This window comes from Podarcis muralis, chromosome 17 (assembly GCF_964188315.1).
Source record: "Podarcis muralis chromosome 17, rPodMur119.hap1.1, whole genome shotgun sequence".
In the NCBI taxonomy this organism is placed as follows: Eukaryota; Metazoa; Chordata; class Lepidosauria; order Squamata; family Lacertidae; genus Podarcis; species Podarcis muralis.
Window position 1 is genome coordinate 34,110,536 of NC_135671.1, and position 24,815 is coordinate 34,135,350.

General features: G+C 48.8%; 2 protein-coding genes across 6 annotated transcripts in view; one reads left to right on the forward strand and one right to left on the reverse strand.

Annotated features, from left to right (window-relative positions):
- The window catches only part of DENND1C (DENN domain containing 1C), a 50,555-nt gene extending 42,260 nt beyond the window's left edge, over positions 1 to 8,295 (forward strand). For 2 of the 4 annotated variants that reach the window (XM_077921425.1, XM_077921427.1), the window contains 3 exons: positions 1,004 to 1,059; positions 4,866 to 5,088; positions 5,182 to 8,295. In XM_077921425.1, coding sequence (XP_077777551.1) covers positions 1,004 to 1,059; positions 4,866 to 5,088; positions 5,182 to 5,808 — 906 coding nt within the window. In that variant the 3' untranslated portion in view covers positions 5,809 to 8,295. Of the gene's footprint in view, positions 1 to 1,003; positions 1,060 to 4,865; positions 5,089 to 5,181 lie in introns of those variants that run through there. The other 2 variants (XM_077921426.1, XM_077921428.1) reach the window with 2 other exon arrangements.
- A 143-nt stretch (positions 8,296 to 8,438) lies between these two features.
- Positions 8,439 to 24,815, reverse strand: part of CRB3 (crumbs cell polarity complex component 3) — a 31,684-nt gene continuing 15,307 nt past the window's right edge. Inside the window, exons 2-5 of one of the 2 annotated variants that reach the window (XM_077921429.1) lie at positions 23,777 to 24,025; positions 15,848 to 15,909; positions 14,486 to 14,626; positions 8,439 to 8,794 (exon numbers count right to left, since the gene is read on the reverse strand). In XM_077921429.1, the coding sequence (XP_077777555.1) occupies positions 8,711 to 8,794; positions 14,486 to 14,626; positions 15,848 to 15,909; positions 23,777 to 23,852 (363 nt within the window). In that variant the 5' untranslated portion in view covers positions 23,853 to 24,025 and the 3' untranslated portion in view covers positions 8,439 to 8,710. Of the gene's footprint in view, positions 8,795 to 14,485; positions 14,627 to 15,847; positions 15,910 to 23,776; positions 24,058 to 24,815 lie in introns of those variants that run through there. The other variant, XM_028712637.2, reaches the window with a different exon arrangement.

Genomic DNA, 24,815 nt, shown 5'->3' on the forward strand with positions numbered 1-24,815 from the left:
CAGCCACCCAGAGTGGCTGGGGAAACCCAGCCAGATGGGTGGGGTATAAATAACAAATTATTATTATTATTATTATTATTATTAGTAGTAGTAGTAGTAGTAGTAGTATTACTACTGGAGAAAGCAGCCTGGCTGTCCTGAGAGTCTCCAGCTGAATCCATGCCCCACCTTACACTAGAGTGGGGAATATGTAGTTTTGAATCATGGAGAAAGGGCCACTAATCACTAGGACGTTTTGTTCTGGACAAGGGGATCAGAACCCTTACAGGTGTGTGTCCAGTGCCGGATTTACGTGTAAGCTAAACAAGCTATAGCTTAGGTAAAGGTAAAGGGACCCCTGACCATTGGGTCCAGTCGTGACCGACTCTGGGGTTGCGGCGCTCATCTCGCTTTATTGGCTGAGGGAGCCGGCGTACAGCTTCCGGGTCATGTGGCCAGCATGACTAAGCCGCTTCTGGCGAACCAGAGCAGCGCAACGGAAACGCCGTTTACCTTCCCGCCGGAGCGGTACCTATTTATCTACTTGCACTTTGAAGTGCTTTCAAACTGCTAGGTTGGCAGGAGCAGGGACCGAGGAACGGGAGCTCACCCCATCGCGGGGATTCAAACCGCTGACCTTCTGATTGGCAAGTCCTAGGCTCTGTGGTTTAACCCACAGCGCCACCCACGTCCCTCAGGATAAGCTTAGGAGCCCCCCCAAAAATTAAAGGAAAAAAAACCTGGGTGTACATTCCTAAAATATAAGATAAAAAACAAATACCAGTAAAATAAAACCTACATACAGCAACAGTGTTTTGTGTTGTGTAGGCTCCTATGATGTAAGTAATGGGCCCCCAATCATTTTAATTTAGAGCTTAATAATTATTTCACTTCTTAATTGTATTTCAGTTCAACAATTACTTTGATAAAATACATATTTTGTTATGTGCAAATGGCTTTAGATACCTATTAGGTCCATAAATTACCATACAGCATAAATGTTGTGCTCTCTTTCTCTTCACAGTCTCGCCCCAGGCGACCACAAAGACAGAGCAGCAGTACAGAATTGGAGTCACAAAGGTAAGGCCTGCTTACCACCGAACTCTCTTTGCTGTTCTCAGCTCTGCTTGCCACATCCTGTGAGTGTTTCAGGGCTGGCCCAGCAGGTGGATCAGAATCTGCTGGAGAATGATCCTACACGAGCCTCACTGCAATGAATTAGGTTCTGTGACTGGGGGGAAACCATGCTCAGTTAAACCTCATGGGCTACAGTGCTGTGCACCCTTAAATCTGAGAATAAGTCTCACTGAGCTCAGAGGAAGTTTCCTAGTTCGGAGTAAACCCATAGGGATGGGAGGATTATCTCTATGGGAAACCATCACTGCTCTTGGGGATGTGTCATTGTGCTCCAGAGTTCCACGGATGTTTAAACAAATAATTTCCCAAATGATTAAAAAACAAACAGAGCAGTGGCTTTACTCATCTGCTCTTCCAAAAACACTCAGGGATGAGGGATTTGTTGTGTCTTGTTAAATGATTTAAAAATAATCACAATCCAGAAACAGCTGCCATCATCTTTTTGTGGTAAAAGCAAAGAGTCTGCTGGCACCTTGAGGAAAAACTGTTTACTGTGTAGTTAATTTGTCTTCTAGGTTTATTATTTTCAAATCTGAAATAATAATTTAGACAGCCAAACAGCACATCTCATCCCCTCTGAATCACGCTTCTGTGGAGGAATTTATGTATTTATTTATAAACCTTGCTTTTTTTTTAAAAAAAGAAGTAAACTGTGGCATAAGCTTTTATGGTCCAGAGCTCACTGCTAGCAAGCTGTTGCTCTTTTGCCAGTAGGATTAAATCACATACTAGTAAATTCAAGTTGTGCAGTTAAAGTAGATTTGAAACCTACTCCGCTGCGCCAAATTGAACTTTATGCTGGAAGGAAAGTGATGGGGAAATGCACAGGTAAAATGAGGGGTGACAATTGCTTGGCATGTTGTCATAACACACAATGAACAGTTCAGAATGAATGCTCAATAGACAAGTTGCCTGGAACCTTTGCTAGATACATTAAATTGTCTCCTATGCCTGGAAAGTGGAAGAAGGAAAAGCAACAACCCTGGAATGCTTCCACACGAGGTGTTTGCTTTGGAATAACCACACTTTTCCCACTGACTTTTTACAGGGCATCAGATGCCATTAAAAGGTAAAGGTACCCCTGCCCGTACGGGCCAGTCTTGACAGACTCTAGGGTTGTGCACCCATCTCACTCAAGAGGCCGGGGGCCAGCGCTGTCCGCAGACACTTCCGGGTCACGTGGCCAGCGTGACATCGCTGCTCTGGCGAGCCAGAGCCGCACACGGAAACGCCGTTTACCTTCCCGCTAGTAAGCGGTCCCTATTTATCTACTTGCACCCGGGAGTGCTTTCGAACTGCTAGGTTGGCAGGCGCTGGGACCGAACAACAGGAGTGCACCCAGCCGCGGGGATTCAAACCGCCAACCTTTCGATCGGCAAGCCCTAGGCGCTGAGGCTTTAACCCACAGCGCCACCCGCGTCACTTGGTGAAGTTAAGTGCATGCTAATCTGTCTCACTGTGAGTTTTCAAGGTGCTTTAAAGCAACTAAGGTGGCAAGGAGAGAATTATCAGTCATAGTTAGCCAGTCATAGTTCTATTGTGCTTTCCATGAGTAATGGAATGGGTAATATTCCAGCAAAATATTAAAATACAACAATTCATCAAATATTAAAATCTTCCCTAAGCAGGGCTGCCTTCAGATGTCTTCTAAAAGTCAGACAGTTGTTTATTTCTTTGACATCTGGTGGGAGGCCATTCCACAGGGCGGGCGCCACCACCGAGAAGCCCCTTTGCCTGGTTCCCTGTAACTTTGCTTCTCACAGTGAGGGAACCACCAGAAGGCCCTCGGCGCTGGACCTCAGTGTCTGGGCTGAACGATGGGGGGTGGAAACGCTCCTTTAGGTATACTGGGTCGAGGCCGTTTAGGGCTTTAAAGGTCAGCACCAACACTTTGAATTGTGCCCGGAAATGTACTGGGAGCCAATGTAGGTCTTTCAGGACCGGTGTTATGTGGTCTCGGCGGCCGCTCCCAGTCACCAGTCTAGCTGCCGCATTCTGGATTAGTTGCAGTTTCTGGGTCACCTTCAAAGGTAGCCCCACGTAGAGCAGTAGTCCAGGGGTCAGCAACCTCTTTCAGCCATGGGCTGGTCCACCGTCCCTCAGACCATGTGGGGGGCCGGACTATATTTTGGAAAAAAATAATGAACAAATTCCTATGCCCCACAAATAACCCAGAGATGCATTTTAAATAAAAGCACGCATTCTACTCATGTCAAAACACACCGATTCCCGGACCGTCCAAGGGCTGGATTGAGAAGGCGATTGGGCCACTTCCGGCCCCCGGGCCTTAGGTTGCCCACCCCTACAGTAGTCCAAGCAGGATATAAGCAGAGCATGCACTGCTTCCTGCCATCTGAGAGCACAGAAAAGCATTGGAAGAAGAAGAGTAGTAGCACCATCTCTGCAGGTTTCCTTAGCATTATTCTCTCTCTCTCTCTTTTTAAGGAGAGGCACGTATTTAATGTGCATAGTGATATATCGAATGGGCAGAACATATCCGCCCTCTTCAAAGCGTGGAAAGGTGCCAGGAGTTGCCTATGTAGAAATTCCTCTTTAAAAAAAAAACCACAGCAATGCAAGAGACAGCAGGAACTGCGTCCCATTAATAGGCGGAGCCCGGATTAATACCAGAGCAGGTGTGATTAACTTGCAGATAGACAGCACTGGTGAAAAATTAGCATTACAGTACAACAAGGCAGAGTGCAAAGTGGGGCATTGCCTTTCTGTAGCGAGATGGCCTCTCCCACAGGATCATATCTGCTAATGAATTCCAATTGTGGCTTCTCTTGAATTCTTTAGCAAACAGGACAATGTCGTACTTGGAGGAGCTGCACAGCCCCTCCTGTAAAGATACGTGAGTTCTGCCCTATGGCCACCCGAGCCGAGTTTTGTTTTCGTGAAGTCCCTGTGAGTTTTGCTCCACAGACATTTTGCAGAGAGCATGGATGTGGTGAGAGGGTAACAGAGCAGGCCCAAACAAGCTTTTACAGGTCACCTACACCCAAAATAAATTTGGAAGCTGTTCTGTGGTGCAGCTCGACTGCCGTGCAGGTAATGTGATAATTAGCAGTGTTTAGCTCAAGCGCTGCCCGGGGCTAGTCTATAAACGATCACAACAACGCAAATCCACCTACCAACCTACTGCCTTTCACATGGGAGAGGGGGGACTGAACATACCCAGGTTCAAAACAAGGGTGAATTGCCTTTCCAGCTTTCTTCATAAACTACAGAAGTCAAAATCTTGCTGAGCGGGGCCAGAAACAATACAAGAAGGTTCAAATAAGGCTGGTTCCCTTGGCCATTGTGTTGTGTGAACATGCTCATCTCTCATGTCACTTTACATGGACCTTTCGAACGTCGTTGTTTTCATGTACCGCAAGGGTAGGCAACCTAAGGCCCAGGGGCCGGATGCGGCCCAATCGCCTTCTAAATCCGGCCCAAATCCAGGAATCAGCGTGTTTTTACATGAGTAGAATGTGTCCTTTTCTTTAAACTGCATCTCTGGGTTATTTGTGGGGCCTGCCTGGTGTTTTTACATGAGTAGAATGTGTGCTTTTATTTAAAATGCATCTCTGGGTTATTTGTGGGGCATAGGAATTCGTTTATTTCCCCCCAAAAAAAATAGTCTGGCCCACCACATGGTCTGAGGGACGGTGGACAGGCCCACGGCTGAAAAAGCTGACCCCTGATGTACTGTACAACATTTTATTCCTGATCACATTTCTCATGTGAAACATATATTCTTCCAGGGAAGTTTCCAACTCTTCCAGCTCAAGCTCGCTGGATTGTTCTTTGGAGCCTGGAGAACCTGAAAATCTGCACCCGGACTTCCTGGATACAGGTGGGATTGACCTCTTAGGTGAAATCTTTGAGACTCTAAACTTGCTGGAGCCAAGCCAAGCCCAGCGGCCACTCTATGGGACGCGGAGCCTGGACTTCTGCAACCTAGAAGAGAGGAACTTCTATACCAAGGTAAGCCCTCCTAGTTTGGCTCTCTGTGCACCTGTCAAAGAGGCCAAGCGTGGACAGCAGCAAATTCCAACTCAGTCTCTTTGTTTGTTGTAGCAGAGGCCCAGCAGGAACACACTCCATGAGCCCCTGTCTGAGGAAAAGGATGATGGTGGTGGTGATGATGATGATGATGACTCATTGTCCGAGGGCACCCTGCTCCCAGCCTCTCCGGATCAGGAGCATGTGCAGAGTGCTCTGCTAGTGTCCACCAGAGCAGCAGAAAATAGCTTTGAGAAGTGGGACCGTGACGTCCCTGAACCCGAAGAGATTCCTTGCCCTGAGAAGTCAGCAGTTCCATCGCAAGGGGAGACAGCAGTTGTTACCGCTGGCTATGAGCTGCCGCAAGTGGCATGGACCCGGAATACAGACCACGAGAACTCCAGCGCAAATGAAAATGGAACTGAAAGCTGCACTGAGGTGGAGTCCGGACAGGAGTCTAGGACTGACCAGATGCTCAAACTCACTCCAGCCATTGCCGCCACAGAGGCAGAGCCACCAGCAACCAATTGCTCCGGCATCCAGTCACCTGCGGCTTTGTCCCAAAGAAAAGTGAATGTGGACACCGACTTCAAGACCAAGCACGGTGTGTCAGCCCTTGGGGTGATCACTAGACCACCATACTCCTTGACTTCCCGGCCCTTGGCCAAAGTGTCAGAGCTGAAGAAAAGATTCGAGGCCTAGAAAGTGAGTGAGGAGTCTGTAGCCCTGGAAGAGGAACACCTGTCTGTTTTTTTTACTTCCGGGGTGAAGTAGTAGCTTCTGTGGCCGGAGGCTGCACGACAGGCCTCTCCTCTGGTGCCACAAGGCAGCTCTGGGCTTTGAAAGGCACTGGGGGAAACACCCCATCGCTCCGGGAATCAATAGTGACTTCTAGAAGCAGAAGTGGGTTCTCCTCCTAGTCCCAGTGCATAGGACTCGCTTGCTGCCCTGACTTGTAAGCTGCCCCCTGCTCACTACTAAGAGACAGCAGTGCTTTTTTTCTGGGGATACTCATACACCTGAACATTTTATGAATCTATGTTTGGCCTCATTGAAGGGCAGAATTTCAATATGAGTAGGAAAAGGAGAGTACCCCTAAACATTTTTAAAGAAAAAATCAATGTGTGTGCGCGTACAGTCATATTCCTGGGACTGGGGGAAAGACTGCTTTAGCACCATTCCTCTCCTAAACACATGAAATTGCTCTTCATGTAACTTTTCCCAATATGGAAACCATATCAGGGAAAGTATGTAACTGGAAAAGGACAAGCTATCATCTTGGGCTGGTTCAACATATGCACTGCTTGCCACTCAGTAGCTGCAACATCAGTTAATTTGGGGGGGGGGGGTGTACATGTGAATAAACATAAATAAAACCAAGCAACGTTAACTCCAGATGTGGTAATGGCCACTGGTTTTTAGGTAGCAGTAGTCAATAAATTCGTGGAACAGACAGGTCTGTCGGTTGCTGTTATTTATGCTAGCCAAATGGACCCTCCAAGTTCAAAGTCTCTGAATGCCAGCTGCCTGGGCAGGGGTAGCAATGCAAGTGAGGCTGTTTCCTCCATTCACTGCTGGTGGCCTTTCCAGAAGCACCTGGCTGACTGTTGCTAAAATCAAATAATTGTAGGCAAAAGCTAAATGTAAAGGACCCCTGGACAGTTAAGTCCAGTCAAAGGCAACTATGGGGTTGCAGCACTCATCTTGCTTTCAGGCCGAGGGAGCCGGCGTTTGTCCACAGACAGCTTTCCGGGTTATGTGGCCAGCAGGACTAAACCTCTTCTGGAGCAACGGGACACTGTGATGGAAACCAGAGTGCATGGAAACACCTTTTACCTTCCCACCACAGTGGTACCTATTTATCTACTTGCGCTGGTGTGCTTTCAAACTGCTAGGTTGGCAGGAGCTGGGACAGAGCAACGGGAACTCACCTTGTCATGGGGATTCGAACCGCCGACCTTCTGATCAGCAAGCTCAAGAAGCTCAGTGGTTTAGACCACAGCGCCACCCGCGTCCCACAAATAGTTGTATCTTTGGTCTGACCCACCAAAGGCATCCTTATGCCCCTGATGTTTTTGAACTGAATCAGTTCATTCCATCATCCTGTTCCTGGGCACTCCAGTGAAATCCATGCAGTTTGTGTTATGCAGAGATGAAGCCAGATAGCCATCTTCGTACTAACTCGGAAATATGTGTGGCTCTTCCAAGTTAGAGCTGGCATATGCAGATGGTAAAACCTGTTTCTCAGAGAATGAATAATGGAGCAGGAAGGAGTGGCCAGGAACAGCCTCTGTCAGCATCAGTGTAATGTTTACACAGTGAAGAGCAGCCCTTTCTCAAGGGGTACAGATGATACCTATATTTCCAGCCATTCCAAACCCTCTCTGCACACTACAGAATCATAGAATCTTAGAGCTAGAGGGGATTCAAGGGTCATCTAGTCCAACCCCCTGCAATGCAGGAATCTTGGCTAAAGCACCCACAACAGATAGCCATCCAGCCTCTGCTTAAGAACCTAAAAGGAAGGAGAACTTCCTTTCTAGAGGAAAGGATGCCAGAGGGAGACTAGAGCAAGTAACTATCAGATGGAATATCTGTCCACAATCTCTCCCCCTCCTCCTGCTAATAAATAAATAATAATAATTTATTATTTATATCCCGCTCATCTGGCTGGGTTTCCCCAGCCACTCTGGGCAGCATCAAACATTAAAAACTTCCCTTAACAGGGCTGCCTTCAGACGTCTTCTAAAAGTCAGATAGTTGCTTATTTCCTTGACAGCTGATGGGAGGGTGTTCCACAGGACGGGCGCCACTACCAAGAAGACCCTCTGCCTGATCCCCTGTAACCTCACTTCTTGCAGTGAGGGAATTGCCAGAAGGCCCTTGGAGCTGGACCTCAGTGTCCAGGCAGAATGATGGGCCAGCAGTTTTTGTTTGGGGGGGGGGGACTTTAACTTCACAGTGCCCAGCCGATGTACATGAAAGCAGAGGACGTTACACTTTGCAGATGAGGGTAAGCTTTGAATTTTCTGAGACAACTTGCAAAGGGAATGGGGACCCTATCCCCCACCCTGATCTTATTGAACTGCAACTTCCATCATCCCAGACTATTTAGCCATGGTGGCTGTTTGGGGCTGCCAATTCCCCATCCATGCAGTAGAGCACCTGTCGGTGGCACAAGGCATTAGGGAAATAAAGTCATGTGTACATAAGAACTTGCAGGAGTAGGGGAATACTTACGGACAGGGCAGTGCCTATGTTCGCAGAGCACAAGGTAACAGCACTGGCTTCCCAGTACGTCTTGACTTCTCAAAGCATCAACAGAAACCAGCAACAATATAAAAAATCAGTTTATTTTAGGAAAAGGGAGGGGGGAAGATTTTCAAGTGAAGAAAGAATAGTGGATTGACTTCGCAATGAGAAGGAAGAGGCAGGTACCCTTCCTTCTCTGTAACAGGTGCTAACCGTTCCTCATCTAGGGTGGAAGCTTTCCGTGCTGAGGCATTGCACAATGCTACTGCCTTATGGGGAGATGGGTCTGCAAGCAGTGGAGCCTGTTGGCTTGTGGAGGGGGACCTGATCCACCGGGAGATCCACCAGGGAATCATACAGCAATAGTGGTTTCACTTCTGGCATCAGAGTTGCATGTTTTAGCAACTGTCATATTTGATTTGGCTGAGTATCCCACCTGTTCAAGGATGTGAAAGAACAATTGGATCAGGGGTGCAAGGACATACAAGGAGACATCTCAGCATTCAGACTTAAGAAGAGAACATTTCTAAGTTGCCTTCTCCCTCCTAAAAAACAGGGACATAATATAACTCGTGCACATGGCCTTGCCTTTGCAAACAGCTTGGTAAAATGAGCAAAATGCTACAGAGGACACATCACACAGCCCAACGCAACCTCCTGTTGCACATACCTAGATATGACAGGCATACAGTGGTACCTTGGTTGTCAAACTTAATCCATTCCAGGAGTCCGTTTGAGTCCCAAAACCATTCGAAAACCAAGGCACGACTTCCAATTGGCTGCAGGAGCCATTCAGCTTGCAAAGAACATTCGCAAACCGGAAGATTGCTTCCGGGTTTTCAGCGTTCGGGAGCCAAAACATATGAGTACCAAGGCATTCGGGATCCAAGTACGACTTCAGATCTAAAAATGTGTGACGAGATTATTATAGTGAAAAGCCAATTGAGATGCTGTCGTATATTGCATTGATTACTGTGAATTGAACCACTAAGTGGAGGACAAAAGTCGATAGACCCATTTCCCGATTGGCTTTTGCTTCATCCAGTCTGCATTATAAACATTAACACCCACAATAACTGTTCGAGTTTTCTGTGACAGTGCTTTCAAGTTTGGAAAGATATTGTGTAAATAATATCGTGGTAGAAGCTTAAGGAAACCCAGGACTAAAAGCAAGCAGTGTCCCATAAATGCTGTGTCTTTTTAATGATATTTTGTTGGAAACATAACATCTGAGTGAAGCACAGTGAGAGCCAAACCCCTATTCCTCAAGGCCACAGCCACATGGCTGACACTTCCAAGTGGCAAGCTTTTGGATGGCCTTAGAGCTGCAGATAGCCAAACTGACCCACAGGACAACATTCCCCAGAGATATTTTCCTACACACATCCCACTGAGGTAAAAGGAAGCTGCACAAAAGCCCCACAAGCGCATGCAGGGAAAATTCCTCATGGAAATTTAAAGTACATTCTCCCCCCCCCCCCTTCAAAAAAGAATTCTGAGGACTGTAGCTCTGTGAGGGGTAAGCTACAGTTCTCAGGATTTTAGGGTGGGTGGGTGTGCTTTAAATATATGGCACAAGTCTTTGTAAGGTAAAGGTAAAGGGACCCCTGACCATTAGGTCCAGTCGCAAACGACTCTGGAGTTGCGGCGCTCATCTCGCTTTCTTGGCCGAGGGAGCCAGCATACAGCTTCTGAGTCATGTGGCCAGCATGACTAAGCCGCTTCTGGCGAACCAGAGCAGCGCGCGGAAACGCCGTTTGCCTTCCCACGAGAGCGGTACCTATTTATCTACTTGCACTGGTGTGCTTTCAAACTGCTAGGTTGGCAGGAGCTGGGACCGAGCAGCGGGAGCTCACCCCGTTGCGGGGATTCGAACCGCCAACCTTCTGATCAGCAAGTTTAACCCACAGCGCCACCCGCATCCCGTCTTTGTAACCAGCCCTAATTGTCCATTGGTATTTTAGGCTAACTCTAGTTTATACCGAAACAATCTGTTGAGTGGCCCCTCCCTTTAAAAAACGGGGGGGAAACTAGAGAGCCGGTCCATGGAACAAGTGTTTCAAACAGCAGAGACGTCTGAAAGGAAAACAACAACAGGTTTGCTTGTCTGCCCTCATTCACACAGGGTCAGTGAGGGCTGAAATACCTGTTATTCTGGCATTTCAAGGGGTTGGATTAAATGACCCCCAAGTTACCTTTCAACTCTACAGTTCTGGGATTCAATGGCAGATTTATTTACAGTGGTACCTCGCAAGACAAATGCCTCGCAAGACAAAAAACTCGCTAGACGAAAGCGTTTTTTATTTTTTGAGCTGCTTCGCAAGACGATTTTCCCTATGGGCTTGCTTCGCAAGACGGAAACGTCTTGCAAGTTTGTTTCCTTTTTCTTAACACCGTTAATACAGTTGCGACTTGACTTCGAGGAGCAACTCATAGAACGCGGTGTGGTAGCCTTTTTTGAGGTTTTTGAAGACTTTGGTGATTTTTGAAGCTTTTCCAAAACTTTCCCGACACCGTGCTTCGCAAGACGAAAAAAATCGCAAGACGACAAAACACGCGGAACGAATTAATTTCGTCTTGCGAGGCACCACTGTATTTTTTATGTATTGCGCAGCTCTGCCAATTTGAGACGGTGTGTCTGTAGGCAAGTTGCAGTCTCCAGCCCACTTTTCCCAGGTAAAACATGGTGCGTTTCCAAATCCAAGAGGCATAGAGGTGGAAACAGAGCAAAGCACAATCACCTTTCCTTGGGAAAACTAAGAGAGTCATGGATCAGAAAGGAAGTAAAAAAAAACCAGAGCTGCCCTTTAAAAAGTTCCCTTAAAGAGACAGGACTTTGGTGGCACAGAACTGCTGAAATCAGTTGTGCAATGCAGTTCTGCCACCTAGTGCTTGTGGTGGGATAAGAGACTTTGCCACCCGTTGAATTGTCACTCTTCCACTGAACCAGGTTCTGTCAAGTTATTTGGCTGACCTGATCAACATCCCATACCCTTTTAAAATGTGGCTCTTTGGGGGTGGTATTATTGGGTTATTGTTTTTATCTTCATTTTATATACTGTGATCTTTTTATGTGAACCACCCTGATACCTCCAGGTATAGGGCAGTATATAAATTCTAATAATAATAATAATAATTTGGATGCCAGGGTAGCTCTTTGCCCTCTGGAAAATAATAATAATAATTACTCCTTTCTAGGAATATAATAGAAACACAATCTGAACTCTATCCAATTGATGGCAAATGGGAGAAAAGTCAAAGGAGAGATGCACAAATGTGAAGGGTCAAAAACAAGCCACAAGAAAGGGCACAATATAAAGACAGGGAAGGGGGAGATTTTTTTACCACCCCCCAATAGGTTTAAGTCTCCCAAAAGGGTAGATTTCCATTTTTTTTAAAGTTAGCCTGAGAAGGTTTCTGGAAAGGGCACATAAAATATCTAGGATACACCTCACCCCAGCTCAAGGCACAAGGTTGCAGCTCAAAATTACTGCCTGGAAGGACCTGCCGGAACTGTACAATTCAAATACCTTCCACAACTGAGCTTTGGGCAGCTCCTAATTATGCTCTAGTACAGCTCCAGTGAGCTGTAATGGGACTTAGGCAGGAGAGCACCCTAGTGGGTTGTGCTTTATATTAATTAGCAACAGGGATGTTGTGGTTGGGGTTCACTCCTCAGGCACACAAGTGCTCTGGCTTCACCATCAACTTGAGACAGAGCAGATATCTTGCACTGTAGGGCGAGGCACGGCATCCAATTTGCCCCGTGGAGATAGCCACCGTACAAAGAGATTTTAACACTAACCGCGTGGCAGCCTGTCTGCACATCTTGCCAGGCAATTACTGGCCACATCTGGACCTATGAGCCTCGGCTTCATAACATGCACACAGCCCAATCACTCACACGTCAACCTTCCCTTCACAGGAGTAGATAAATAAGCCAGAAAAGGGGCAAGTCAATTTGTCTTACAGGCTCAGGGTTGGTTTCTCCCTAGCAAACCAACAAACCTTGATTTAAGACAAGCTAGGGTTGCCATATTTGAAAAAGTGAAAATCCAGACAGAAAAGTTGTTGAGCTTTCATTTGGGAGAGGGGCAAAGTTGTTGAGCTTTCTTTTTGGGGGGTGGCAAAGTTGTTGAGCTAATTTTGAGGGAAATTGCCCAAAATGACACTGACAACATCAGTTGCCGTATGCCCAGATTTTCCCGGACGTTTCACCAATTTCCGCCCAGACACTGTTTCCGACGGCCAATTGCCGGTTATTTTCAGGGAATTCTGGAGATATGGCAACCCTACGTCAAGCTAGCTGATTAGGGAGAAACAAACCAGGATCCCAAGTCTGGATGTAATGCTAAAACCCCATCCTAGTCTTACCACTTGTGCAAAGTGGGAGCGGCAGGCTTTGTGCATCAACCTGCAGTTCATGCAGAGTGTAGCTTTTTAAGCCAAGGTTTATCAATTTGTGCAGTCAGTACCTGAGCCTAGCCTAACTTGGAGCTGTGACAATAAAATGGGGAGAGGAAAACTCTATATAAGGGTAAAATGAACATGGAACTCTTCCACATCCACCCCCTCCTTAAGAGGGCCTTGGGGTTAATACAGGCATAGGCAAACTCGGCCCTCCAGATGTTTTGGGACTACAACTCCCATCATCCCTAGCTAACAGGACCAGTGGTCAGGGATGATGGGAGTTGTAGTCCCCAAAACATCTGGAGGGCCAAGTTTGCCTATGCCTGGGTTAATACAAATACGAAGCAAAGGTTTCCAGTGGGACCTTCTGACATTTCCCACCCACATAAACACACTTTATTTGGTTTTGAACCTCCTGCATTGTGTCTGTTGCAGTCCTTAGGCAGAGGTTAGATAGGAATATCCGAAGTGGAACAAGGATTGGAAGAACTGCAATGGCAGTTGCCTTTGATGGAAGCTGATGTGGAGCAAAGGCTAGGAGACTGAATGAGAACCAGGAAGGCCTCAGTTCAAATCATGCGTTCATGAGGATGACTTGGGCTGGCCTGGATGTTCCCTCCCAGTCTGTAATACGGGAATAATAATGCTGACCTAGCCCTTACAGCGTTGTTGGAAAGACTTAATGTGCATAAGGTGCTTTTGAACAAACTAAAGCAGACTTGAAATGCCTAAAGCAAAGCTTTGGAATCGGGTTAACAATATCTTGTTGAGACCCTACCTCTGTTTATTTGCTGGGTTTCCATTTGGTACGGTCCTCCTTTAGTTTAAAACAGGACTGGGGGAATCTGTGGCCCTGCTGCTGGACTCCAGCTCCCACCAGCCCCGGCCAGTATAGCAAAACTGTAGCCCAAGAGCCCCTAGGAGGGTCACAGCTCTCCCCTTCCCTACTATGAAACATTTAAGATTCACCTGCCGACTCAAACTGGCCAACCGTAAGGCAACGGGATAATAACACTCTAGGTTGTGTCGACTTTTCTCTTGCCAGAGAAGGGAGATTCGTTTTTATTAAATAGTGGCATACTGAAAGGCACAGCGCAATACAGTTTCTTTAAAAACAAAAAAGGCAAGCCTGCCCCAGATCTCACACGGCAGGACCCTTAAAGCAAAGAGCAGCCTCCCCACCCACCCTCTGCTCTTGTCCTGTTCACACAAAAGCAACAACTCCTGTGTCAGCTCGAGTAGCAATTCCACGCACTCCCACTTAGAGTCAGAAGAGTCCGTTCTTTGGGGCAGCAAAGAGAAGGGAGATCTAGCACTGGGCGCTTGGCATTGCGTGGGCTGAGGGGGGCAGCCCTCTCTCTTCTGTGTGCCCAGAGAGGCAGGGTCCAATCTTGCCTTGAACTGTCTGCCTCTAGCCATTCCCAGCAGTGTGCATGCATGAGATCCAGCCGCTCCTCAAAGCTCATTCTAAAATGTGTCTCCTGTGTGCAGCAGTTCACATCCAGCCTGCAGGGAAAGCTTTAAGAGGCTTGCTGGGAAACCTCAAGCCTGGCAGCAGCAGATGCACCCTTTTAAATGTTAGTTTTTTTGGAGTCCAGTGCGTTGAGCAGCTCCAACCAAGCTGAGACCCAAAAGCAGAGCCCTTTCCCCCATCTCAGATGAGTCGCTCTTCCGGGGGAAGCTTGAGGTTGGTGTTAGTTTCGACGCGGGCACCCACCTGCTCCTCGCTGCTGGGCCGGTAAGTGCCCTCTGTCTGCCGCTTCTCCCGGATTTTGAGTCCCATAAAAACCAGGAGCCCGATCAGCAGGAGGCCCCCAAAAACACAGGGCACAGCGATGGCTGCCGCCAGCTCCGACTTCTGCCACGGGGAAAGAAAAAGGGGAGAACATCGTTACAGTGGAGGAAAGTGAGGCAGGGCCTAACACTGTGAGGTCCAGTGCCGAGAGCCTTCTGGCAGTTCCCGCACTGCAAGAAGCCAAGTTACAGGAAACCAGGCAGAGGGCCTTCTCGGTAGTGGCACCCGCCCTGTGGAACGCCCTCCCAGCAGATGTCAAAGAGAAAAACAACTACCAAACTTTTAGAAGACATCTGAAGGCAGCCCTGTTCAGGGAAGCTTTTAATGTTTAATGGGTTATTGTATTTTAGTGTTTTGTTGGAAGCCGCCCAGAGTGGCTGGGGAAACCCAGCCAGATGGGCGGGGTATAAATCATCATCATCATCATGATATTATTTTTTATTATTATTATTATTATTATTATTATTATTATTATTATTATTATTATAACATGCCATAGGGGGGAAGCCTGGTCTCCCCTGCACGCTCCTTAGACTTGCGCACCTGAACTGCACAAATCAAAATGCGCAGTGTAGATTCGTGGGCATCTCTTGAAAATATGGCTGCCCTGATCAACGGCTTGGCATGCTGGTGCGGCTGCACCAATTGTTGTGAGCAAACCGATGGGCAGCCCAGCACCAGGATGGGTCATGTGTCAGATGCAAACCTGAACTGTAAGCCAGGTTTTCAGCCCAGAGATGCTGCCCAAACCCAGTCCTTTGTCGTCTGCATTGCTGCTACCGTAACATACCATCATCAACTGACCACAGCAGAGGGAGGGGGCCCAAATCCAGCCCTCTTCCATTTTTTCCCCTCTTGAATTTGCTACCATGTTGTCTCAACTGGCCGCAGTCATTTTTGGGTAGTGGTGATAACAGCTGCCTTGAGCATGTAAATATCAGGGAAGTTTTTAATATGTAACGCTGTACTGTTTTTAACACTGATTGGGAGCCGCCCAGAGTGGCTGGGGAAACTCAGCCAGATGGGCGGGGTATAAATAATAAATTATTATTATTATTATTATCTATCCAATTTAACGCTGCAGGCAAGAGCTTCAAAAGACCCAAGGTGCCCTTGCCTGAGGTAAGGAAAGGCAGATCGAGCTAAGTTACAACCAGTCTGCACCTGCCTTGCCCAGACCATGATGCCCCCCCTTTAGGCAGCATTAGATGCCCACTTCAAGATCACCCCCCAAAAAAATACTGACACACACAGACCCTGCCCAAGAGAGACAGACATACATACCGAAAGGCCATATGAAGGAGAGGGAGGAAAGGATGTGGTTTCCACTGGAGTGCTGTTAGTGCCTTGTTTTGGAAAGAGACAAACAGTAGGCGTTAGAGAAGAACATGGGTAGGCAAACTAAGGCCCAGGGGCCGGATTCAGACCAATCGCCTTCTAAATCCGGCCTGCGGACAGTCTGGGAATCAGCGTGCTTTTACATGAGTAGAATGTGTCCTTTTATTTAAAATGCATCTCTGAGTTATTTGTGGGGCATAGGAATTCGTTCATTCCCCCACCCCCCAAAAAAATACAGTGGTACCTCGGGTTGCATACGCTTCAGGTTACATACGCTTCAGGTTACAGACTCCACTAAGCCAGAAATTGTGCTTTAGGTTAAGAACTTTGCTTCAGGATAAGAACAGAAATTGGGCTCCGGCGGCACAGCGGCAGCAGGAGGCCCCATTAGCTAAAGTGGTGCTTCAGGCTAAGAACAGTTTCAGGTTAAGTACGGACCTCCAGAACGAATTAAGTACCGTATTTTTCGCTCTATAAGATGCACCAGACCATAAGACGCACCTAGTTTTTGGAGGAGGAAAACAAGAAAAAAAATATTCTGAATCACAGAAGCTAGAACAAGAGGGATCGCTGCACAGCAAAAGCAGCGATCCCTTTTGCTGTTCTGGCTTCTGGGATAGCTGTGCAGCCTGCATTCACTCCATAAGACGCACACACATTTCCCCTTACTTTTTGGGAGGGAAAAAGTGAGTCTTATAGAGCAAAAAATACGGTACTTAACCCGAGGTACCACTGTATAGTCCAGCCCCCCAAAAGGCCTGAGGGACAGTGGACCGGCCCCCTGCTGAAAGTGTTTGCTGATCCCTGGAGGAGAAGAAGGGACAAGCTTCCACCTAACTCAGGTCATCTTTTGCCAGGCAATGAATCATTTTACACTCCTCCCTGTTTCATTAGACCATAGCCAAGAAGTAACATGCAACATAGGGCACTCTCCCCATGGAGAGCCATATTGCAGAATGGCCCAGTTCATGAGGTCTGCACACACAGACACACTTTTTTAATAAATAATTTTATTAAAAGATTTTCATGAATTACAAAAGAACGTGCAATGTCTCTTTTTTAGGGGTTCAGATTAGACGACAAAGAACAAAGAATGCACTGAAGTTACACCTTTTAACCAAGAGCATGGGAATCTCACATTGCAGGAAGCTCACATCTTGACACTTATTTTACTTACCGACTGCAGCATTTACTTACCGCTGCCACCTGCGCAAATCAAATCATCACGGACTTGGCTTTGGAAAGGCAGTGTGTGGGCTCTAGCAGGATCCTAGAGCCCTCGCACCTCCATCCCCAAGCTGGGAAAGTGTTAACTAGGCTTCGGGATGGAGGCATGAGGGCTCTGGGACTCTGGGACCCTTGCGCTGCCTCCTCAAAGCCAGATAAGCCAAGCTCCACCTTGCCAGGGAAGGAGGACTGTTTGAGAGGTTCCCGACTTCACACATTTTCCCAAATATGTGTGGACCGCTGGAACTGAACCCTCACACAAGATGCGAGTTACCTGCAGTTCAGTTGTGTGGTGGCAAGGGGAGGGGCACACATGTGACCCTATTTATGGCGGTGGGAGGGGAGGTCGAGCAGCTGATGCAACTGCAGAGCAGGTAAACTATTGCCATCTCTGCATTTACTGCTCCTCCCCCTTCAAGGAGAGAAGGGGTCATCCACCCAGGGCACACCCCCACTGACATGCAGAGAGGAGAGAGAAGGTGGGTGGGTTATTGTTGTTCCTTGCACTGATTTGTTACTTACGACATAAAATGTTTCATACCAACTCCTAACTGTAAAAGCATAAAGGTAAAGGTAAAGGGACTCCTGACCATTAGGTCCAGTCGTGGCCGACTCTGGGGTTGCGGCACTCATCTCGCTTTATTGGCCAAGGGAGCCGGCGTGCAGCTTCTGGGTTATGTGGCCAGCATGACTAAGCCGCTTCTGGTGAACCAGAGCAGCGCATGGAAACGCCGTTTACCTTCCCGCCGGAGCGGTACCTATTTATCTACTTGCACTTTGACGTGCTTTCGAACTGCTAGGTTGACAGGAGCAGGGACTGAGCAACGGGAGCTCATCGTGTCATGGGGATTCGGACCACCAATCTTCTGATTGGCAAGTCCTAGGCTCTGTGGTTTAAACCACGGTGCCACCCGCGTCCCTTGTATGTATGTAAAAGCATACATAATAACAAATTTAAAACAGGATTGAAAAGTGTCCACACATTACAGTTTTGGCTTCTGCCCAGCAGAGGTTTACAGTGCACCCAACCGAACACCATGTACCCATGAGGCACTTCACACATTTATTTCACTGCATGCGCACTGCAAAGAAAGACTGAAGAAAGCTGTTATTATCAGAGCATGTATCAGTGATGTGCACACATGGAGAAACAAACAGCATCTCACACGCTACGGTCTCTAGGGAAAGGGGGGTCAGTGGTGGGGGAAGCTGCTCGGGTGCCTGGGGTGAGCCGCCCATAGGGGCAGGCCACACCGTGGGGCCTCTGGAGTCTGCCTGCCTCTTCCCACTCAGCAGCCCTACAGCTTGGGGGGGGGGGGAGGCAGCAGACAGACCGTTTGGGCAGCATGGAGCCTGCACGCACTGTCTCAGGCGCACTGCAGGCCCCACGGTGAGTGCCGCCCGGCATTTTGTGACTTTCAGGGTGGACCGCACCCACCACACACCCCTTCCTCCACCCCTGGGGGGGGGTGTCAGGGTTTGAGTTTTATTTCTTACCTGCTGGTTAGTGGGTGGGTGTATTGCTTTTGCTGAGGCAGCCAGGAGTTATTTATTAAGTCTATCATGTGCCTGGAAGAGCAAACCTTGGACTGCTTGAGGGAAGCATCAGAGAGCCCAATTCCGGTGGTCATGGACAAGCAGAGATTTGACACACTGGATCAAGAGTGAACCAGTTGAAGAGAGCTCAGTTCAGACCTTTGGAGTCTGGACTGTGGCACAGGCAAATGCAGCCTGTGTCATGTTCTGGCCCTTTTTCCATCTCAAGATTTGGTGGTGACTATGCCAGCTTGACCTGGGTCTCTGGGTGCTGCTTGAAAATCCCAGGTTGGTCCATAATAAGTTGTCCCTCACCCACAATTTAATCAAGGATGAAGAAGCCGATGGGGCATCTATAACTAAGGCCTAGGTGGGGCAGCAGTGTGGGGTCGGCCTCCCCCAGCAATGCCCCCTGAGTACCAAGTTTACCTCCAGGGTGTGCTGGGGGGCTGGCTGGGAGGGCAGGCAGTCACTGTTACTGCCCAACTGATTCTCTACCTGAGCTATCAAACGTGGTTTCAGACCTGACATTGTGGCCCCCAAGACTGTTACACTTGGAAGATGTCAACATTCACCACCAAGAAGGCCCTCTTGCCTGGTTCCCTGTAACCTCACTTCTCACAGGGAGGGAACCGCCAGAAGGCCCTCGGAGCTGGACCTCAGTGTCCGGGCTGAACAATGGGAGTGGAAACGCTCCTTCAGGTATACTGGGCTGAGACCGTTTAGGGCTTTAAAAGACAGCACCAACACTTTGAATTGTGCTCAGAAACATACTGGGAACCAGTGTAGATCCTTTAGGACCAGTGTTATATGGTACCAGCAGCCTCTCCCAGTCACCAGTCTGCCAGCTGCATTCTGGATTAGTTGTACAGTGGTGCCTCGCAAGACGAAATTAATTCGTTCCGCAAGTTTTTTCTTCTTGTGAGTTTTTCGTCTTGCGAAGCACGGTTTCCCATAGGAATGCATTGAAAATCAATCAATGCGTTCCTATGGAGACCGTCCGGGGACAGAGGGGAAGCGCTGCGCGCCTTCCCCTCTGTCCCCGGACCTGTTTTAAAGCAAGGGGCAGCGGGGAGAAGATTGCTTCTCCCCGTTGCCTACCCCGCAATCTCCGGGGACAGAGGGGAAGGTGTGCGCGCCTTCCCCTCTGTCCCCTCTTTTGAAGCAAGGGGCGGAGGGGAGAAGATCGCTTCTCCCCGTTGCCGCCCCTTGGTTCAAAAGGGGTCCGGGGAGAGAGGGGAAGGCGCGCGCGCCTTCCCCTCTGTCCCCGGAGATTGCGGGGCTGGCAACGGGGAGAAGCAATCTTCTCCCCGCCGCCCCTTGCTTCAAAAGAGGTTCGGGGACAGCGGGGAAGACGCGCTGCGCTTCCCCGCTATCCCCGGCACTTGCGGGGCAAGCTTCGTTTTGCGAAGCAAGCCCATAGTGAAATGCGTCTTGCGAAGCGGCTAAGAAAACGAAAAACTCCTTCGTCTAGCGAGTTTTTCGTCTTCCGAGGCGTTCGTCTTGCGGGGCACCACTGTAGTTTCAGAGTCACCTTCGAAGGTAGTCCCACACAGAGCCCATTTCAGTACTCCAAGAGGGAGATAACCAGAGCTGGTAGACAGCTGCCCTGGACACAGAATTGGCCTGCACCTCCATGGACAGCTGTGAGTCCAAAATGACTCCCAGGCTGAGAACCTGGTCCTTCAGGGGCACAGTTACTCCATTCAGGAACAGGGAGTCTCCCAAACCTGTCCGCCCCTGTCCCCCGCCCAAAACAGTACTTCTGTTTAATGACAGCCCAACTAGTCCTCAGGCTCTGCACTGTCCATGGGGGTTCTTCATCAAGGACACGTGATGCGGAGACAGGTGCATTTCAGAAAGGACCTCCCTTGGGCACCTGAGGCCTTAATTACCAGACCTGCACCTCCTCCGGAAGCCTTCACTTACAGAGCTAAGCCCATGGCTTTCAATCTCTCCTGGGACAGGTGTGGTTCTTGTTGAGACAGTTCTTTCTCTTAGGCATTCCGTTTCCATTTCAGGCTGGGCACTGCCCAGGAACCAGAGGATGCATGGTGGAGCAACCTGGTTGGTGCCTTCTCTGTTGTGTTTCAGGGAATCCACACCCTCCGTGCTGGGGAGAGCACGAGTGAGTCAGACAGAGCTCACTCCCTGAGCCAAGAGAGCCAGAGGCACGCCCTGAAAGTGCTTTGCACTTGACAGGTGAAGCCTACAAAAACACTTCAAGGAAGTCCAGAGTGGCTCTGACACATTCCTAGAAAAAGGAGCTCCGTTCTGCTTTCTGGGATGATCTGGCCTCTTTCCTTGAAACTATTTCAGGATCAAGAATGATCCAAAGACCTATCCACCCTTAAACTGAATCCTAGCAAGAAGGGTGCGTGACTTTGACCCCCAAAATGAATTTACTCCCCCCCTTTTTTGCAAATTTTAAAATTAAATATTGTTCAGACATCTGTATTCGTACTGATAACCATTTTTTGACAATCCATGCTATTTTGATAGAGTCTCAACATTTAGTAGTTGCGATCCAGGAGTACAGTCATACCTCATGTTACGTTTACTTCATGTTACGTTTTCTCAGGTTGCATCCCGTGGCAACCCAGAAGTACCGGAAAGGGTTACTTCTGGGTTTCACCGCTCGCGCATGTGCAGAAGCGCTAAATCGCGCTGCGCACCTGCACAGATACGGCGCTTCAGGTTGCGGGCTTTTCATGTTGCGAACGGGCCTCCGGAACGGATCTCGTTCTCAAGCAGAGATACCACTGTACAGTGTACAACTTATTTCGTTCCGGAGGTCCGTTCTTAACCTGAAACTGTTCTTAACCTGAAGCACCACTTTAGCTAATGGGGCCTCCTGCTGCTGCTGCCGCCGCTCTGCCACCACGTGATTTCTGTTCTCATCCTGAAGCAAAGTTCTCAACCCGAGGTACTATTTCTGGGTTAGCGGAGTCTGTAACCTGAAGCGTCTGTAACCTGAGGTATCACTGTATTCTATTGCTGACATGCAACATTGTTTGGCAAGATACAGCATCTAACAGTGTTTTATATTGAACAGTATTGGAAGGCTGACACAGTGACAGAGCAAGCCAATCGGGCGCCTGGGGAGGTGTGCATGCCCTGCGCCCAGGGGCGGGGCCAGTCGGGGCAAGACGCTCCGCAGGGCCTCCAAGGAATCTGCCTGCCTCCTCCCCCTCAGCCACCCTACAGCTGGGGGGGGGGGGAGGCAGCAGTGGACCATTTGGGCAGAGAGGAGCCTGCACGCACCCAAGCCACTGAGTCTCTCCCAGGAGAGACGTGTGGCTCAGGCACGCTGCAGGCCCTGTGGTGAGTGCCGCCCGGCATTTTGTCACCCCCCTCAGTGGTGACACCCAGGGCGGCCCGCCCCCACCTTCCTCTGCCCCTGGGCTGACATTCAGTAATACCTAGGCGTCCTTAACTTAAAGGTTCCTAGGTATGAATGGCTTCCTCCACCCCCTACCCCCGGCTGCCCCCAAAAAGGTTGACCTATGGCAGGCTTGCATTTAATGAACTGACCAGGAATTCCCTTCAGGTGAGTGGGTTCACAGAGGAGTGACAGCTCTCTCCATTCCTCCTCCACCCACAGCTAGCACAGAAGCCAAGCAGAATGGTAAAGGGGACCCTGCCCCCCCCCCCGCCCCCAACCAGCTTGTTTGGTTCAAAACATGTTTCTTTATTAGTGTGAGGAATTCAGCACCCCGCTAACATTACCATTCCATCACGCCAAGCAATTTGGCTTGCCAGGCAGAACAATCCCCTCCCCATGCGCTGTTCTGGGTGCTCTCCCAATTTCCACAGAGTCCATTTTTTGGGGGGGTGCAGTGGGTGCAGGGGTAGGAGAGCGGGGGGAAGAACCATTGCACAAGCAGAAGTCCTTGCTGTTGGGACTCATCTGTTGAATCCCACCCTGCACTTCCAAGCAGGGGGGCTTCCCCTCTGGCCAGCACAAAAACATAGGCTTCTAGCCGCTTAGCAGGCTCTTTTCTTTTTTAAAGCATGCCAGTAACTTTTATGGCTTCTTTGCACGGTTGACTCATGGCAGGTTTCCAGGGGGCGGTTCTGTTACACTGAGATCCATGCTAATGCCAAAGGGGGAGATTTATTGATACTGGGTTTGGGGAAGGCGATTTGAATAATATTTTTTTATTTATACTCTGCCCTTCCCGGTTCAGAAAACCGGGCTCAGGGCAGCTAACAACAAATTTAAAACACTTAATTGATGCAAACAATTGATTTTAGAGAAAGCTTTCTGCCTGTTGGTCACTGAATGCTCTCTAAGCACTCTGTGCAGTGGTGGGAAACCCTTTTGCAAGCTGAGGGCCTCTCCCCGGCTGTAGAGAGGCTGAGGGTGTGTGCAGTCAGTATGGGCACCTCTTGCACAGTGACCGTACAGAGTGCGCACGCGCAGCAACCCATACGGTTGCCGCACGAGCGAAGGGCTGCTGTGCGTGCGCACCCTGTACGGATTTCGTGTGTGCGCCACCGGGCCCCGCCCCATGGCATCTCGCCCCAGGTACCAGAGACGGTTCCTCCGCCACTAATTGCAGCCAGACAAAAAACACTCAAGGAAGATTTGAAGCAAGGTAAATGAGGTTTAGGGACATGGGTGGCGCTGTGGGTTAAACCACAGAGCCTAGGACTTGCTGATCAGACGGTCGGCAGTTCAAATCCCTGCAATGGGGTGAGCTCCCGTTGTTCGGTCCCTGCTCCTGCCAACCTACCAGTTCAAAAGCATGCCAGTGCAAGTAGATAAATAGGTACCACTCTGGCGGGAAGGTAAACGGAGTTTCCGTGCACTGCTGTGGTTCACAAGAAGCGGCTTAGTCATGCTGGCCACGTGACCCGGAAGCTGTACGCCGGCTCCCTCGGCCAGTAAAGCAAGATGAGCGCCACAACCCCAGAGTCTGTCACAACTAGACCTATTGGTCAGGGGTCCCTTTAACTTTACCTAAATGAGGCTTGGGGAAGAAGTTGTGGTTGTGGAGAGGACATGGCCCTGGGAGAGTTCTAAGGGCCAGAGATATAGGCCAGCACGCACACAGATAGACCATACTGATCCCTTTTCCCGTTTGCAAGAGCGAAGGGAGCACTCACCTTGACACAAAGTGGGCTGTAAGCAGGACTGGAGAGAGACTGCCAGAAGGAATCCAAGCTGTTTCAAGCGAGCCATCACCCTCCTCCCCAGCCAGGAGTGGGGCAAGGGGAAGGCAGAGGTTACCCCACTGCCTCCGCCAAGGAAGGAAGGGAAGCCAAAGGCCAAGGTGTTCCCTTTGCTCCACAGCTGCCTCCAAAACACTTCAGCCAGTATAAAGTCCTGCAATATCCGATGGTGAAGTTAAAGGCCTAGAATTTTTAAAGAGAGGGAGAGAGAAAGGAAATCTGTGATACTCCAAAATATACAGCTACTTCTGCTACCTGCATTTGCAGGGATAGAAAAACCTGAACACACCCAGACTTTGCTGGCCTCCAGCTCCCAGCATCCCCGACTTCATAGAAATTATTTATTTTATTTTATTTTATTTATACCCCACATTTGAGGAAAACTTTCCTGAAAAGGCAAAGTTACAAAAACTACCAATATATATGAACTACTTATTTTAAAAGCAGTACAGTGGTACCTTGGTTCTCAAACTTAACCCGTTCCAAAACCAAAGCGTTCCAAAACCAAGGCACACTTTCCCATAGAAAGTAATGTAAAATGGATTAATCCGTTCCAGACTTTTAAAAACAACCCCTAAAACAGCTATTTAACATGAATTTTACTATCTAATGAGACCATTGATCCATAAAATGAAAGCAATAAACAATGTACTGCAGTCACACAATCAATCCATCAGGAGCTGAACTGGGTTCCACACAGTCACAAAAACAAAACAAAAAAGCCGCAAAAACAAAAATGCAAAAAAAGTAGCAGAAACAGACAGACCTCAGCGTAACACTCAAAACAGAAGTGTGACACTCAAAACGGTGTGTCCGATATGTACGTGACCGCACACACGTGCATCATGCCGAACCCGGAAGCGACCCAAAAACATCACAAAAAGGGGCGGAAGTGACATGGGCTGTTTACAGGCTTTTTCAATAGGTGTTCCGAGCATACGCAAGTTCACGCAAGCACGCAATGACCTGGAAC